The 15,847-nt window shown below is 38.6% G+C and overlaps 1 protein-coding gene across 2 annotated transcripts; it reads right to left on the minus strand.

The window, feature by feature from the left end:
- Positions 1-2,695: 2,695 nt before the first annotated feature.
- Positions 2,696-15,184, minus strand: LOC134543511 (nischarin). 2 transcript variants are annotated; one of them, XM_063388371.1, is made up of 2 exons: positions 14,521-15,184; positions 2,696-4,120 (listed from the first exon to the last, which is right to left on the minus strand). In XM_063388371.1, exons 1-2 carry the CDS (start codon positions 14,956-14,958, stop codon positions 3,197-3,199), a joined length of 1,362 nt encoding a protein of 453 aa, XP_063244441.1. In that variant the 5' UTR covers positions 14,959-15,184; the 3' UTR covers positions 2,696-3,196. The 2 variants fall into 2 exon arrangements, with proteins under 2 accessions (XP_063244441.1, XP_063244444.1); XM_063388374.1 differs by having other exon boundaries at positions 14,550-15,130.
- Between the last annotated feature and the right edge of the window lie 663 nt (positions 15,185-15,847).

Here is a 15,847-nt window from a genome sequence, read left to right on the forward strand (position 1 = left end):
GACCACTAGAGCCATTCGTGAAGCATTCTACTGGCCTGGGCTTAACCAGTACGTGCGTAACAGCGTGTGACGCTGCTGTAACTGCCAACGACACAAAGCACTGTGCCCACGGGAAGGAACAGCAGCTGCCACGACAACCCAGGAACCGTTTCACACAGTAGCATTGGACTTGATGGGGCCATACCCCCGCTCCCCGAGGGGAAAGACTTCTACTGGTAGTGATGGATGGCTTCATGCCGTGGGTGGAAGCCTACCCCTGTCCAACGCCCGGGCGGAAACCATCGCGCATACACTCGAGACAGAGTTTTTCCCACTGTGGGAATACCCCCAGGTACTATTGTCAGATAATGCTGCGCAGTTTTCGGGCCGGCGATGGGCAAAGCTCTACGAGAAGTAGCTAGTGTTTGCACACACGACACCAGAATATCACCCAAGAGAAAATCCGACAGAGCGGCGCAACCAAGAAATCAAAGCACAACTCCATCTCCACAAATCAGAGGACCACTCCCAGTGCGACACCCACGTGACCGACATAATGTTCTGTATACACCGCCGGGCCAATGCAGCCACGGGAGACACCCTGGCTAGCTAGTGCAAGGGCGCAACCTCTCACTGCCGGGCCAGTACTGTGTCGACGAGAGAAACCCGGGAACTGCCGACCGAACCCCGGAAGAGCACGCTGGAGAGACCACAAAACCGCCCAGAAACACCAAACCACGTACCAGGCTCAGATCACACCAATCACAACACGGCCCCCACCTCCTCTGACACCCGGCCAGCTGGTCTACGGATGCCTGCACCCATTGTCGGCGAAAAACCGGTATTACTGCGCCGGACTAGCGCCCAAATGGATTGGACAGATGCCAGTGATTAGGACCATAAGCACCACGACCGTAGTAGTGAAACTCCCGTCAGGACGAGCTGCAAGGTATCATCGAGACGCCATCCAGGTAGCAGATGAGGAACCGGACGAGGCAGGTGACGAACCCAGCACGCCAACACCCGAGGAGCCCAGGCAAACTGCACAGCCAGCTACTTCGACCCCGACAGAAGAAACGGAAGGGGAATTTCAGGGGTTTCCGGAAACCGAGGAGAGGTGCCCTGTACCAAACACCCACACCACTCTCCCCTGACAACTGTTTTCAGAGACGGAGGACGAAATGACGCCTTTCCACGGGTTTGACGAGGCCGTCAGGGGGGGAAATCTGGCACACACCCCAACCCCACCCCGATAATCCGGGAACCGGATGACACACCATCATGCCCGGAGACACTCGATTAATACGAACCCCGATGGCCCCTACACCTGTCTCTGACAGATGCCACTCTCTGCATGACCATCGAAGAGCCGCCGGAACCCGCCACAGATGCCACGAAAGCTACGCGGTGGGCGGTAGGGGACGAGGCACCCATCCCCGCACCACGCTACAACTTCCGACCGCACCAGGTGGCAGCACCGCCCCGGTGTTGCACAATACAGGAGACGAGCCGACAGCAGCAAGAGGCTGCCGAGGACGACGAGAAAGACGTAGTAGTCACATCGGTCTCCTTCGGGGGAGGGGGGTGGGCATTGAGGTGGAACCAGGGCTATGCCCTCCCTAAGCCTGATGTGCCTCACGCCACTCCCGACCCTCTCTCCTCCCACTGACACCTTCTGTTTAAAACCTCCCGCCAATTGCGTGTGCACGTGTGTCCGGTCGCACTGCGCGAACCCTTTCGGCGCCCACCCTAACTGGAGCAGTGGAGACTGTATGTTTTTTTAAATAATGTAATTCTTAAATATCTGTAATATGTAATCCTTAAATCTTAATTAACTTGCAATTTTTAAAAGGTTTTAATAGTTATGTTTAACAGTCTTTAATATTAATGTACTAACAGTAAGTACAGCACTTCCCGCGGCCATGACACCCGGGGTCCGGAGCACTTTCTTCCTTTCACCGTGCGGGGTAGGACACACCTCAGCACCTCGTCAACTTCAACTTTTGCTTGTAACCGATCCATTAACATCTGCCATCGTAAATATTTTTTAAATCTTTTTTAATCAACCTTTGAGGCCTACCCCGGCGGCTGTTTAACTTAATTAATTAGAGCTCCCCAGAGCATTTTTAAATTAATCGGTGGACTTATACTTTCGGAGCCGGGGCACGCAGTGTCCTGGTCAGCAAGAAACATGGACTATGTGCTGTTTTCTGTGTGCATCTTGAGTCAACGTGTCGGCGCCAATAAGACTCAATGTTCACTAGACTCGCACTTATTTCTCAACCACGAGTTTCCCAGCACAGAGACGGAGGTGTGTGGGGCGCCTAAGACACCACGAGCAGTAACATAGCGTGCCCGCCGCTGAGAGCAGGCCGGTGAGTGCTAGCAGGGGGAAGTCGAGCCTAGCTCCACATGGGTCACGTCACGGCCCTGGGACAGAGTCGGTAGCCGGGTCCACGTGCCCATCCACGTGGTGGGGCCCAAGATATGAACACATATGCCGATTCGAAACCCCCCCCCCTCCCCCTCGGTAAAATAATGTTTATAATTTAAAATAAGAAAAAGTGGTTTGAGATGGGGTAGGCAGGGAATTAATTGCAGACCTGTAAAAATATCTCTGATATCTACAAACACACTGAACAGGCTACGTTTCTTACTTTTCATTATTTTGTATCAAGTGTTATTCAAATCCACGGCAAAGTGATCTCAACAGTAATTCATAATTCAGGAGTTGGCATTCATGTATTTTACAAAAATGAAAATTGCTTCAAAAGTGCCAATCACCTGTCTCAAAAATGTGCATATACATACATAATTAATAACAAAAAAAGTGATCACAGATCTTTAACAATCATCACTCAATCATGCCTACACAAAAAATATTTTTTGAGTTCGAGTCTTTCAGCCACCACATGAGGTGTAGTAATTACATATCACACAAACAGTGAACAGATAATATACATATGTAAACTCACACTTTACAAAATTTTAATTCAAAACTGTAAATAGTTATATGTTTGCATTTATAATTTAATTGGTATCCTTTTAGTAAAAATATATATATATTACTATTTTACACAGTATCAAAGGGTTACAGTATTTTAAAAATATTATTTAGTTTTCGGTAAGCACACAGTTTGCATTCTCTTTGGTAAGTGCCGCTCGTGAGAGCGCCGCCAGGCTGTTAGGAAACACGCAAGGAGGGGAAGGGGGGAGCCTACGGCCCCAGCATGGGGGTCCGGCCCTCCTTCACAATCCTGAGGGCTTGCAGCACGGCAACTGTGTCCAGCTCCTTCTGCGTGGGCTTGTCGTTGTCCAGGCAGATCTCGGCTGCCCGGCTGCCGAAGTACTCCAGCACCCTGACGCGGTAGTCCACCACGATGGCCAGCGGGTTGCCCAGCAGCACGAGGCTCTCGAGACACGGTAGGCCGCCCAGGTGCCTCACCTCTGCCACCTCGTCCAGCCGGTTGCAGCCCACGTCCAGGCTCTCCAGCGAGTACAGCTTGGAGAAGCCCCGCAGCGAGGAGATGCTGTTCTGGGACAGGTCCAGCATCACCACGTGGCCCAGCCTCGTGTGCAGCTCCTCCACCGCGGAGAAGCTGTTTGCAGAGAGCCCGAGGTGGACCAGGCGAGGAAGCAGCGTCAGGTTGTCCACTGTGCTTATGCGGTTGTTGTTCAGGACCAGCCGCTCCATGTTGGGCATCAGCTTCACGGCCTCGTCTATCTGCTCCAGCTCGTTGTTGCTGAAATCTGCCTCCGACACCTTCTTCCAAGCATGCCTCTCCCCGGAGTAGAGGACGTCCTTGTGTATGACGTCGCACAGAAGCACGCTGGCGATGCTCTTCAGGCCGGACGCGTGCACCGCTAAGCACTTGACAGAGTCACGCGTACTTCCCACGCTGTAGACGCTTGCCAGCGACACGTTGATGAAAGTAAGCCTCTCGATCGCTCTGAACACGGAGAGCTCGAAGGGAAGCTTGTTTGGCACGATATTGCTGGTGCCGACCGAGGCGCTGCTGCCGCTGATGGTCACGCTGGTCAGATGGGAGCAGAAGTCCATCACGTGACTGAAGTCCATCCTCTTATCCAGGATCTCCAGCGGTGGGCACGGCTGTTTCAGGCGCTCGCTGATCGCATGCAGCTAAAACAACCAAATACATTACACATTGGGACAAAACTACTTTTGTAATAATTATTCTAATATAGTATTTTCAGCATTTAAAATAAAAATTTATTAAATATATCGAACTGAAGCTATCAATTTGCACAAGTAGTTCATTTTATGTTTATATTTGTACTTCACAAGTATTATAAATAGTTCTCTCAATGTATGAACATACATGTAAAGACATACATTCCATGCACAAATACAACACCACCTTTCATCTTGTTCTCACACACTCAGCATAACTGCCAACTTGTTAGGAGTGCAAGCAATAAGATTTCCAAATTAACAAATCTATAGCGTAAATCATACGTGATGTTTAAAATATGTGATCCGGAAAACACGTGTTTATTTTGCATTGATAATAACACATCTCTACCCAAAATACGAAAGTTAAATAAAAATTTACTGTAATTTATTAAAACTTAACAGCTTGAATGCAAAATAAATGATTTAATACACATGTACACAAGTTAATGTATATATATATATATTTTTTTTTTCTTACCGAGATAGGCCTTTATCATAAGTCCTTTAGTTTCTTCCCTTTGCTTTTCTTTTAATACAGAAATAACACAATTTTTAACTCCAACCATAACTGCTGCATTATCACAGCCAAAACCTATACAATTATGAATTGGCACATTCATACTTTCAAGTTCTGATAGCAATAACTGCCCAATATTTTTACCAGTGCACCTTCCAATGAAGGTATAGCCAAAACACAACTAGTTACTAACCTGCAGTCAGGGTTGTAATAAGTTACCACGAGAGGATATAACTTATTACTTGTGTCATTGCTTCCATCAGTAGCTAGTGTATATGGGCCACTTTGCAAGCACTTTACTACTTAAGTAGTAGTATTGGAAGCCATTTCTTTTACTATTGCTTAAGTTTTAGTGCGCCCACAGCTGTATATTTTTGCGATATCAGACCCTGGGAACATTTTTCGAAACAAATGCCCGGCGTGGTCGGCGACGATGAATGGAAGGTTATGTTCCACTAAAAAGCTTGTAAAATAGCATTCCGCCCTAATCACATTACTGTCACTGTTACAGTTCACGGAAAAGAAACTACTGATTTTTCTGTTTTCTTCTGCAAGCTTCGCGTTATTTGCATGTTTCAAGCTCTTGACGTGATAGGAAATATCGTTCTTGCCACCATGGGAAACATTAATGTAGCAACGACAAACACCACAAAACGCAAAATTAGAGCCTTTTTCACTCTTAGTAATGAAAGGAAATAATTCTGAGTAAGATGACCGAAACACCTGTCCATATTGTTTTTTTTCTACTCGTAGCCATTATGAAATCATATTATCTTACGTTTCGTACAAGCACTTACTTATAAAATATTTACCGCACTCGTACATAAACATCTCCAGCCAACCTGCTGTGTACCAACAAAACTCCCAAAAATTACTTTCATGACTCTTCCCCACAAAAGATTAGCAAGATCAGTTGCCATCCAGCCTGCTGTGTACCAACGAAACTTACAAAAATTACTTTCTTTTCGGAACGATTTTTCTCCGACTCCATTATTCTCATATGATCGCGGAAGCCATGTTGTTAAACAATAACAAATGCTGCTCAAACGGTATATTTATATGGGCACTAAAATATTGAAAATAATACACTGCATTTTTGAACAGACAAAAATCGTAAGATGTACCGAATTTCCCTACAATCGTAATATGAATTATTTTCCGTACAAATTACGGGAAAATCGTACAAGTTGGCAGATATGACTTATGTTTGTTCTCTTGATTGGGCTTTACATAACTCTGTTGTGCACAGAGGCTTCAGGTGACAGCACCTCAATCATAGCGAGCTTCAAACCAACTGGATACCAACTCTATGCTCAAAATGAGTGGTGTGGGGATCAAACCCACGACCTAGCCACACGATGGCAATGTGTTAGCAAACACAACAACCAAAATATTCACAATTTTCATTCATGCAAACATTTACATTTAACGTATTATTTTTTTGTCGATTTACGGTAACACTGCACCATAAGAGAGGATACAAGTTTGATTATTATTCTTTAAAGCTAAAAGTTAGTGGGTAAAACAAAGCCATTCCTTCATCAGAAATACAATGTCTGTTCCGAAAGAATATGACACCTTTAGCAGAGTTCTTAATCTGTGCATTGTCATAGACTGACAATAGGTTGTCATTGGCTAACCAAAAGGATTTTGATAGCATGTCGATTGGATTTCTGGTTACATTGTTACACAGAGCAGCAGGCAATTTCTCTAATGCAGATTTCACACCAGTTACAACCATTTATCCATAACCAATTAGTGATGTTAAGATATTGCTAGGACACAATGTTCATCTTCATCCACTATAAATGCTTCATAATTGTATGTAAAATGAATTAGTTTAGCTATAGTATTTAATATGTCTTATTTTAATCCTTTGTCAGCTCAGACAAGGTGAATCAGACATTGTCTCGCTGCCAGGATCAATTTAATACCTCATTTCTTCCTTAATGTAAGCTAAACAAAGTGAAAGTAATTTTTGCAGGGCTTCTAATTGCTTTCTACAGCACTGTTAATGTAGAAAATGGAAAGTTTCGTTAATAATGCAATGAAATGCTGCAGCTTACAGGGAGTGTTTTCAGCACATTTTGCAGTTACGTCTAGTCTCACTGCAGCACAAGCTACCTCTGTCACCCCCATACAGTTGTGGTATCCTGATGCATTCTGGTTGGATCACGGGCGCTCTAGGTTTCCTGACAAAAAAAAATATGTTCTAGCAGTCTCTAATGACTTGGCTTTTGCACAATAATTCACACAACATAGTTCTTGCAGTAGCAATGCCTTCATACTTACAGTTCATCAATATGGAAAAAAAAAAAAAAAATACAAAATTTACTTGGTGGTCAAAAATAGTATCTAAACTATAAAAAGTTTAAAAACAACTATCACTCGAAATGGGTACTTCTAATCCCTTCACTTTTTTTTTGTAGCTGTGGTTTATGTTTTTATAACATGTCACCAATATGCTGGCAGCAGTCAGGCCAAGCCTATTTCAAAGTTTGCTGTGAATAAATGAAAAGTTTGAATATACCCTTTCAAAAGAGGCTGAGCTTGCAGGTCACTCAACAGGTGAACTATGAAAGATGTGAATTTATTGTCGATATCTTTATTCTTTTGCATTGCTTCCCACCATATAAGAGGGTCCATTGCTCTTATATTAGCTGAGAAAAAAGATTTTAGAATAGGATTGGACTCTGCTTCAAAACAAATTATGTAACTTAAAAAATCTGGATTAAGAGATACAGCGAACACACTGGCTTTTTCGTTGTTGCCAGGTGATAACATTGGCAAATTTGAGCGGCCAGGATGCATGAGGCATGCTAGATAATGAGCTGGAGTTACAGCTTCATTAAACCACTTTAAAATGATATACTGATATGGTGTCAATGCAGGATCCTCACAAAGAGAGAACGAAGTTGCCAAGCCATTTGCAATGTTGCAATTTTCTGCTTGACAACTTTCCAAAGCTGTAGAAATATATTTAAGCTGGGCACATAAAGTTTTCACTTCTTTGTAGATTGCAACATTGTTAACAATTCTTACAATGTTTTCTTCAATGTCATCTTCGTGCTCTGCACAGATTTTTAACATACATGGTGTATTTCTGATGAAAGTTTCAAGGCAAACAATTTGGCTGTTCCAACTAGTTTCCCCAGGAAGCTGAGGTTTGCATGAATTTTCAGCTTCCTTTAGCCATGCTGCTGGACGGTGATGATTCCGAAAGTATTTTCGAGTTTCTGTAACATGCTTCACAACTGGAGTAACCTTTTGAATATTTCCTCGACCAGTAAATTCAGATTGTATGACATGCAATCATACAATACAAAGTAATCTTCCTTAAATTCATCTTAAAGATTCTTTCTCATGAGTTTTATCTTTGCTTCGTTATCGGAAACAAAACTTGTTAACTTTACATCCAAACTTTTCATGTGCCTCAGTAATTGCATCTTTAGCTAGTTCCAAACAATATTGTCTAGTCTTAGCATTTGTGCCAGCATTAATTGCAGATAGAAAATAGGACTTGCTACCATTCGAAAAAACAATGGCTATTACTGGGTTGTTGTGTAGATTGCTCCACCCATCTTGCATCAAAGTAACTGACTGACTGGATAGTTCAAGAGACGTTTCTTGGTTCAGTTGTTCATGCATTGAATTAAGAAGCGATCCAGCTAGTTGCTTTCTGTTTGGTGGTTCAAAACCAGGTTTCAATTCCTTTATCCATAAATGCACCATGCTGTACAACATTAAATGGTATGTTGCATGCAAAAAAATAACTGGGCAATAGACTTGTCGATTATCATCTTCTTAAATGCTGAAGTTCTTATATGCTGAAGTTCTTACTGCAAAAGTAGTAATTGGTTGTTGAAACTTTTTTAATGTGCCGGCCGATGACACTGATGTCTGCGACTGCAGTCCACTGGAGCTTGGACACTTCTGTGAGCTGGAAATAGGCATAACAGATGTTGCTGGTGCAGACAGAACTACTAAATTTTTTGAAGGAAGAGCATGCATATTCTGGTTATCACTATTAAAATGGAAGATTTTGAAAGAGAGTTAGTAAGACAAATGGGTTTGTCATTAATTGACACACTTGCACTACTAGCACTACTAAGCCTAACTGAATCGAAGGTTAAGTCCATGTCCTCAGCATCTGCATACACATTACAGTCATTATCAGGTATATGTATTTGTTTTTCATTTCCACTCTTGGAACATGCATGCCAATGAGCTATCATCCTAGGAGCTTTTGAACCAACGAATGTCTTGCATTTCTTGCACCTTTGTTTGTCTAACTGCTTTCCATCTTCACAAATTGTTATACTTTCAAAGTATTCCTCCCACCAATTCCTGGTCGAATTTTAGAACTCATTTTTACAGTAAATTAATTAATTCATGTATAACACACTGCACATTACACCACAGTAAGCAAACATTCGAACAACATTGAGGTAATGTGTTAAATTGTTACTCTATTGTTACATTCTGTCCAGTGTGACCACTTGCAAGTATAAAAATTAAATTTCCAGAGTAACATAGAAATTACTAGGCTACCATACCATTTCTGCATGTGTGTAAATTTTTTTTCATAGAGTAACATTAGATTTTTAAAATGATAATTTATTATTTTTAACATAAACCTGTTTTGCATAAATTTAACAAATAATATAAAAAATAAATACTAGTTTATTTAATTTTTAATAATACCTAAGTAAAAGAAAACAATCCTTGAATACGGTTCTTTCAATACCAACCAAATTTTTCCAATAAAAGCCAGTATTTTTCAATTGAAGCCAATAAAAACCAATATTTTCCGGTAAAAACAAAGTTTTTTCAGTGGCGTGGAATTTACTGAAAATAGGTACCATTTTTCCAAACCCTGTGCAGATCCCTTGCATCTCTCACACATAGCATTCCTGCATCCAGCCCATTCCACTCCCTCCCTGTCCACCCAAGGAAAAGTTCCTACCTCTTTCTGTTCTCTCTCTGGACCCGTGATCTCTGGACTCTTTATAACCACCTCTATGTACCCTATTTCCCAGCTGCCACCAGTCATCCTTCTCCCTTTATAACCTTAAACAGTCTGACTAGCCTTTCCACCCTTCTCCGCCCATGTAATGCTTACCACCCTAACCCAATCATCTCAATCGGACTATGCATTTCCCCCTCCTGCCCTTCCTTTCTCCTCTACATGCCCATCAGGCCATCACCCACCTCGCTGCTCTAAGTTGCTCTGTTACTGAATTACAGTCAATGTAAAATACTGCATTAAAAATAACTTTCAATGGATTCTGTATTTAACAATTTAAATAACCATTGTCATGTACCTATGCACGTAACAGACGTATGAGCGTGGATGGCATTTTTACACATAAAACGTCTATATTAGCTCATTGGCAGTGCATCTGGAGCCAGGTAAAAAATGTTTTCTGACAACTCACTTGAACACATTAGTGATGTTTATGTAGTATGAATTTAAAAGCCTGGAACAAAATCCAATATTTACACTCGGATACATAAACACTGCAATGCTGGTGCCTGCATTACCTGCTCTAGGAGCAAAATGATGAGGAAACAATCTCAGTGGTTATAATAAACCTCTCGACAAGCAATGCTGAATCATCACCTCCAAGTTAACATAACACTAAACAAACTCATGCATGTGCTAAATGTAAATGATAATTGATGCTAAATGGGGATGAGTGTATGCCATGCGTAGTATTAAAATGCTGAATCAACACCAACTCACGGTGAAGGAATACTTGCACACTATGTTTAAATGACTCCAAAATACTAACATAATACTGTGGGATATGTTACTTTAGAAGCAGCTCTGAATAGTTAAAGTGATTCTGAGGCAGATTAAACCTTGGACATTCCGTTGCGACAAGTCATTTCATGCAAAAGCATGTAAAATATTATTTTTATCTCCAAACCCAATTCATTACTCTAAGGTTAAGTATAACCCAGGTATTCTGGCAATGCTAAAAAAGAAGGAACGTGGCGATCCCAACGCCCTGAGCCTGTGACACCGCAGTCGGCCAGCCGTGACTCCCGGGATAAGGAGTCTCCTTCTGCCAAGTACCAGCAGCTTCTTGGCAGAGCTACAGGGCACCCTCTTGTCCTTGGGGGGAGAACAAACTACTTGATGCAGAAGTCAACAGGAAGCCACTGCATTAAAGATCCTCGCTGATATCCTCAGGAAAATCGTCATGGCTGGGTTCTAGCCCGGATAACCATGATGGTTGCCAACCTTTCTGGAGGAGATGGCACATGAAGAAGAATAAAACATCTGTACTTTTAAGGTTAACAAAAAAAAAATATTAGTTCTTAAAATTACCATTTTAAGTAGATTTTGAAGAAATTCTAACAATTGTAGCCATTACTACGGTGTGAATCCGGAAAATTTTTATAGTTGTTCTTTTCATGGTCCATACACCCTAAACCATTGTCAACTCAAAAGTTAATACAAACACATACACACACACATATATATATATGTATATGTGTGTATATATCACAATTTTATGGACACAATAACTGCTGCAATTTTTTACAAATCTCTTCCCAACAAATACATAAAATCTAATTGTGAAACATCTTTGTTGAGTTCGTTAATGGGTAATTTCCGACCAAAGGAATAAAAATGGGTAAGGTTTTTTTGAAAATCAGAAATATTGTTTTAACTTCTATAGGTAATATGGAGAACATCATACATAGTTTGAACATACTGTAACTCGTAGGAGTAATACCAAAAACTTTTGTCTATAAACATTTTTTTATACAACAACCATTCAAAATGTTTGTAAATCTTATATTTTCATCTATTTTTGATAAGAAAGAAGAAACGCTGCAAGGGGTTGAAAAATACAAGGGTAAAGTTTTTAAATATTCATAATTTCCATACCATATAAGCATTCAAATTTGTTCTAATTTATTGTAAAACCTTTATTATCTACAACTTTGCATGAAAAATTTTTTTTTAGTAATCTATAATGACTGCAAGGGGTGGAATAAACATTGATTGAATGACAAAAAAATTCATAACTCCCTTATTAGCACACTATCAAATCCATTCAAATTGTTTGTAAATCTTACAATTTTTATCTGAAACCTTTGTCTGCAACAATTTTTGATAAAACAAACCAATTTTACAAGGGGTTGAAAAAACCTGGTATTGAAATAAGAAAATAAATAAACCTCCTCCACCATTTACACTACCAAATCCATTTTTGTTTAACTTTCTAAAAACTGACTAAAACTATTGTTCAATAAATTTTTATCTAACCAACCATTACAGAAAGAGGTGGACACAAAGGTTTGAAAGTAAAAATTTTTTTTACTCTATTAATAGATTTACTTTCAAATCCATTATAATTTATTATATAAATCCTAATCTTCATCTAAAACTTTGGCCGACAATTTTAGATTAAAAAAATTATTACTGTAAAAAAAAGTTTAAATAAAAAAAATTCCAAATTTCTTAGTATCAATTCAATCAAATTTATTTTAAACCATCTTAATATTATCTTAAACCTTGGTACGAAGCAAATTTTTAAAAGACCACATTATTAATGCAAGGGATAAAAAAGTGTTTGAAGGTTAAAACAATTAAATAATTACCTACCTTCTTTGGCATATAATATGAAAATTGTTTAAAGTTATTCAATTTTAGATATATTGGTTTAAAAATAGTCTCAATATTTTCGCTGCATGGCATATGAGAAAAAGGTTTAGTAAATTATTTTGAAATATTGGAGAACATTTATAGGATTTTATGTACATTATGTTCTTAAAATGTTCCAGAAGTTTATAGAAGTTTTTCAAATTATTTCCAGAATAAATAGGTACTTCAAAATCTACCTACACCTGTAAACTGTTTTTTTTTTTAAATTCCCTTATACATTCTAAAAAATTATTAAACTACTAGAATGTCCAAGAAATCATTTTCATTTATCTTTACATAATTTAAATACCTAAATGATGTAGGAACTCAAATTAAAACAATCACAAATTCAGTTTCTATAAAGTGACAAGAAAAGCATCTGCACAGACCCCAATGTCACAGAGTGGTCACGTGATGTGCGCATCAAGAATGAAAGGGGGTTAGTCATGCACGGCTGTCTGGAAAGTAAGAGTTACATGATCGCCGTTGGTATTTAATCACGTAAGTTATTGGGTGTGCTACTGCATGGACACGTATACAACATTGTGACACATTTCGGTAAATATGTAGAGTAGCAGTATTTGCGGAAAAAAAAAAAGTTAAAAATCCGAAAATACTTTTCTTATATGCTCTTTCACTTCCTCTTTTCATTAAACCCGGCGGAGATAAGAAATTCCAAATACTTTAGGAGATATCGCCGTTTTTATTTTGCAATACAAGACGTGCTATCATTTGGCCGCCGCAATTTTTTTATTTTGCCGTGTGTTCGTGAATGACTAATTAAATAAAATGGTCTATTAGGTCAGGTCAGTTACATTATAAATACTTTCAAACTAAGCGGACATTAAAAATAATATGAATTAATTTTAATGGTTGTTTCGTTTTAAAGTATTTATAATGTAACTGATCTGACCTAACAAACCGGGACAAAGGATGAACAGTAAGAACTCACATATTTTTTTTTACTTATTAGTTGCGCAACAATATCCAAATAATGTTTTATTTGTTAACATTTGAAACGTTAAAAACTCACCTAAGTTAGAGGCGGGTAAACAATGGTGAATGCACCGAGAAAAAAAAATGTCATACTTGTAAACAAGAAACAATGGTTAAGGCCACATGAATGCACAGGTATTGTGATGAAAATTAAAAAATTCAATATCTCCTAAAGTATTTGGAATTTCTTATCTCAGCCGGGTTTAATGAAAAGAGGAAGTTAAAGAGCATAGAACAAAAGTATTTTCGTAATTTTTAATTTCTTTTTTAACAAATATCGCCCAACTATGAAAATTAAAAAATTTGATATCTCCTAAAGTATTTGGAATTTCTTATCTCCGCCGGGTTTAATGAAAAGATGAAGTGAAAGAGCATATAATAAATGTATTTTCGGATTTTTAACATTTTTTTCGCAAATACCGCTACTCTACATATTTACTTACATTTCAATTGACAAAAAAACTTGTTTAAAATGACATACAATGTCGTTGAAATAAAAAGTAAAGAACTTGAATGAGTAAGGGGGGCAGGTGGGGGGGTGAATGCAAAAGAAGTCGCAATATCTTACCACTTAAGTGAATATTCGCAAAGAATAAGCAAAGAGAAAAAACAGGTTGACTTTTTGGACAACTACAAGACAGAAAACAGAGCACAGAAAAATAACTGAAATAGTTCATTTTACATGGAGTGCACTATGGAGAAAAATTCAAGAGTTTTACAGTGTAAAAAAAATGCAGTCCCCTAATTAAAAAAGTTGAGTAAGGCTTTTACAAGAAGACTATGTTCAAACCTTAAGCAGGGTATACTTTAAGTTAAGATTCAAATGGGACAAAATTGTCAATCTTAGAGAAAATTTTTAATTGGAAGTACATACTGAATTTGTGACTAGAGGTGTTTTATTTTTCCTATTGTAAATTTGTGCTACTTTTTAGAGTTAACACCTGCAAGCCTAATTGGTTTTATACCAAGTAACATGTTTGGAGTTTGGAGCTTTTTTTTCAGTAAGGTAAATCAACACATAAAACTGACATTTCCAAATACCATTAGCCAAAGAATTTTTGAAGGCTACCATAAAAAAAAACTGAATCATTTAAAATTATATTTTACTGCAACTCTCTATTATAGGCATATACTACATTATTACTGTTAAGCTGTAAATTCAGTTATTACCTGTAATGGAGAAAAAGTAAAATTCTTACAAATATGAAGGAGTGCATCACCTTCATGGAAGAATCGTAGAGCCATATCTTGTAACAAATAAAGAATATCATACAAATGAAAGTTTAAAAAAAGTGCTAGCTCTCTCGGCATGGCTTGTTGCAGTAAATTTAATATATTTCGCAAATATGATTCCAAACAAACTCTTCTTCGTTCAATAAATGCTGGATCCATGTTCCCTATTACTTTCTTCGGCGGTAATATATCCTTATTTACTCCGTGATCTGAGACAAGTTTATCATGTAACTCGACAAAGTCACTATACCGATGCTGCACAGTCCAAGCGGCATCACCAATTTTAACCAGAATTTCATACAAAGTGAAACTATCATTTTTAATATTTGGAATGCTAACCGTTGTATTTTGTCTATTATTCAAAAAACAAGCCATTCCTAGTACGACACTGATAAAACTGAAAACCGCTTTTAATCTAGCTTGTCACCGCAGCATATCGCTTTCCAATTAACTTCCCTTATGGTAATGAAAAAAATCTGAAATAGATCTACATTTTGCTAAACACAACGCCAACCCTGGTTAAGGCACCGGAGTCAAAATTATGCATTTGGACAGCAACAGCAACAGACGCACACATACATTGCGGCCATGACAGTTTTCGCGTTTCAAAAACATTTACCCAAACATAAAATAGACAAAATGTAAGCCAAAATACAACTACGAAGTCATAAAGGCAAAACGTAAGGCTAGTTAATAATATAAAAAAAAAAGTGAATTTTTATACGTAATGTTAAAATTATTTAAAAGTCAAATATGATATATATTTCAAAATATGGTATTATATTATAACAACTCCAGGACTCATACCAAGTATTGGCCGAATATCAGCCATGTAACAAATGAAAGCTGTAACATTTCTTAAAAAATAATAGTTTTCAGAATTTTTGTCTGGGCCGACACTTTTAATGCCGACGGACAGCAACAGGATCGCGCGCCCAGTTTTCCTTGCAGGCAATAGATTTACCCGCCCAATACAGGCCCTGAAAAAAACCATTTTATTTCTCCATTTAAAACTGAAATATATAAATCTAACTACAAAGTCATAAACCCAAGATATGACGCTTTGTATTTAACAAAAAAATAGTATTTATTAATAGTATTCTTAAAATTATTTAAATTCAAAAAAAGTACATATTTCAAAAACTTGCATTATATAAGAACGACTCCAGGACTCATACTAAGTATTGGCCGAACATCAGCCATGTACCAAATGAAAGCTGTAACATTTCTTAACAAAATATACTTTTCAGAATTTTTGTCTGGG

Source organism: Bacillus rossius, chromosome 1 (assembly GCF_032445375.1).
Source record: "Bacillus rossius redtenbacheri isolate Brsri chromosome 1, Brsri_v3, whole genome shotgun sequence".
Lineage (NCBI taxonomy): Eukaryota > Metazoa > Arthropoda > Insecta > Phasmatodea > Bacillidae > Bacillus > Bacillus rossius.

What these genes read in the sequence shown, in the direction of transcription:
- LOC134543511 (XM_063388371.1), bottom strand. Translation starts at nt 14,958, where the DNA reads ATGGCTTGTTTTTTGAATAATAGACAAAATACAACGGTTAGCATTCCA. An exon ending in TTACTTTTTCTCCATTACAG is followed by an intron (nt 4,121 to 14,520) that starts GTAATAACTGAA and finishes TGGTTGTTTTAG; the next exon opens with CTGCATGCGATCAGCGAGCG.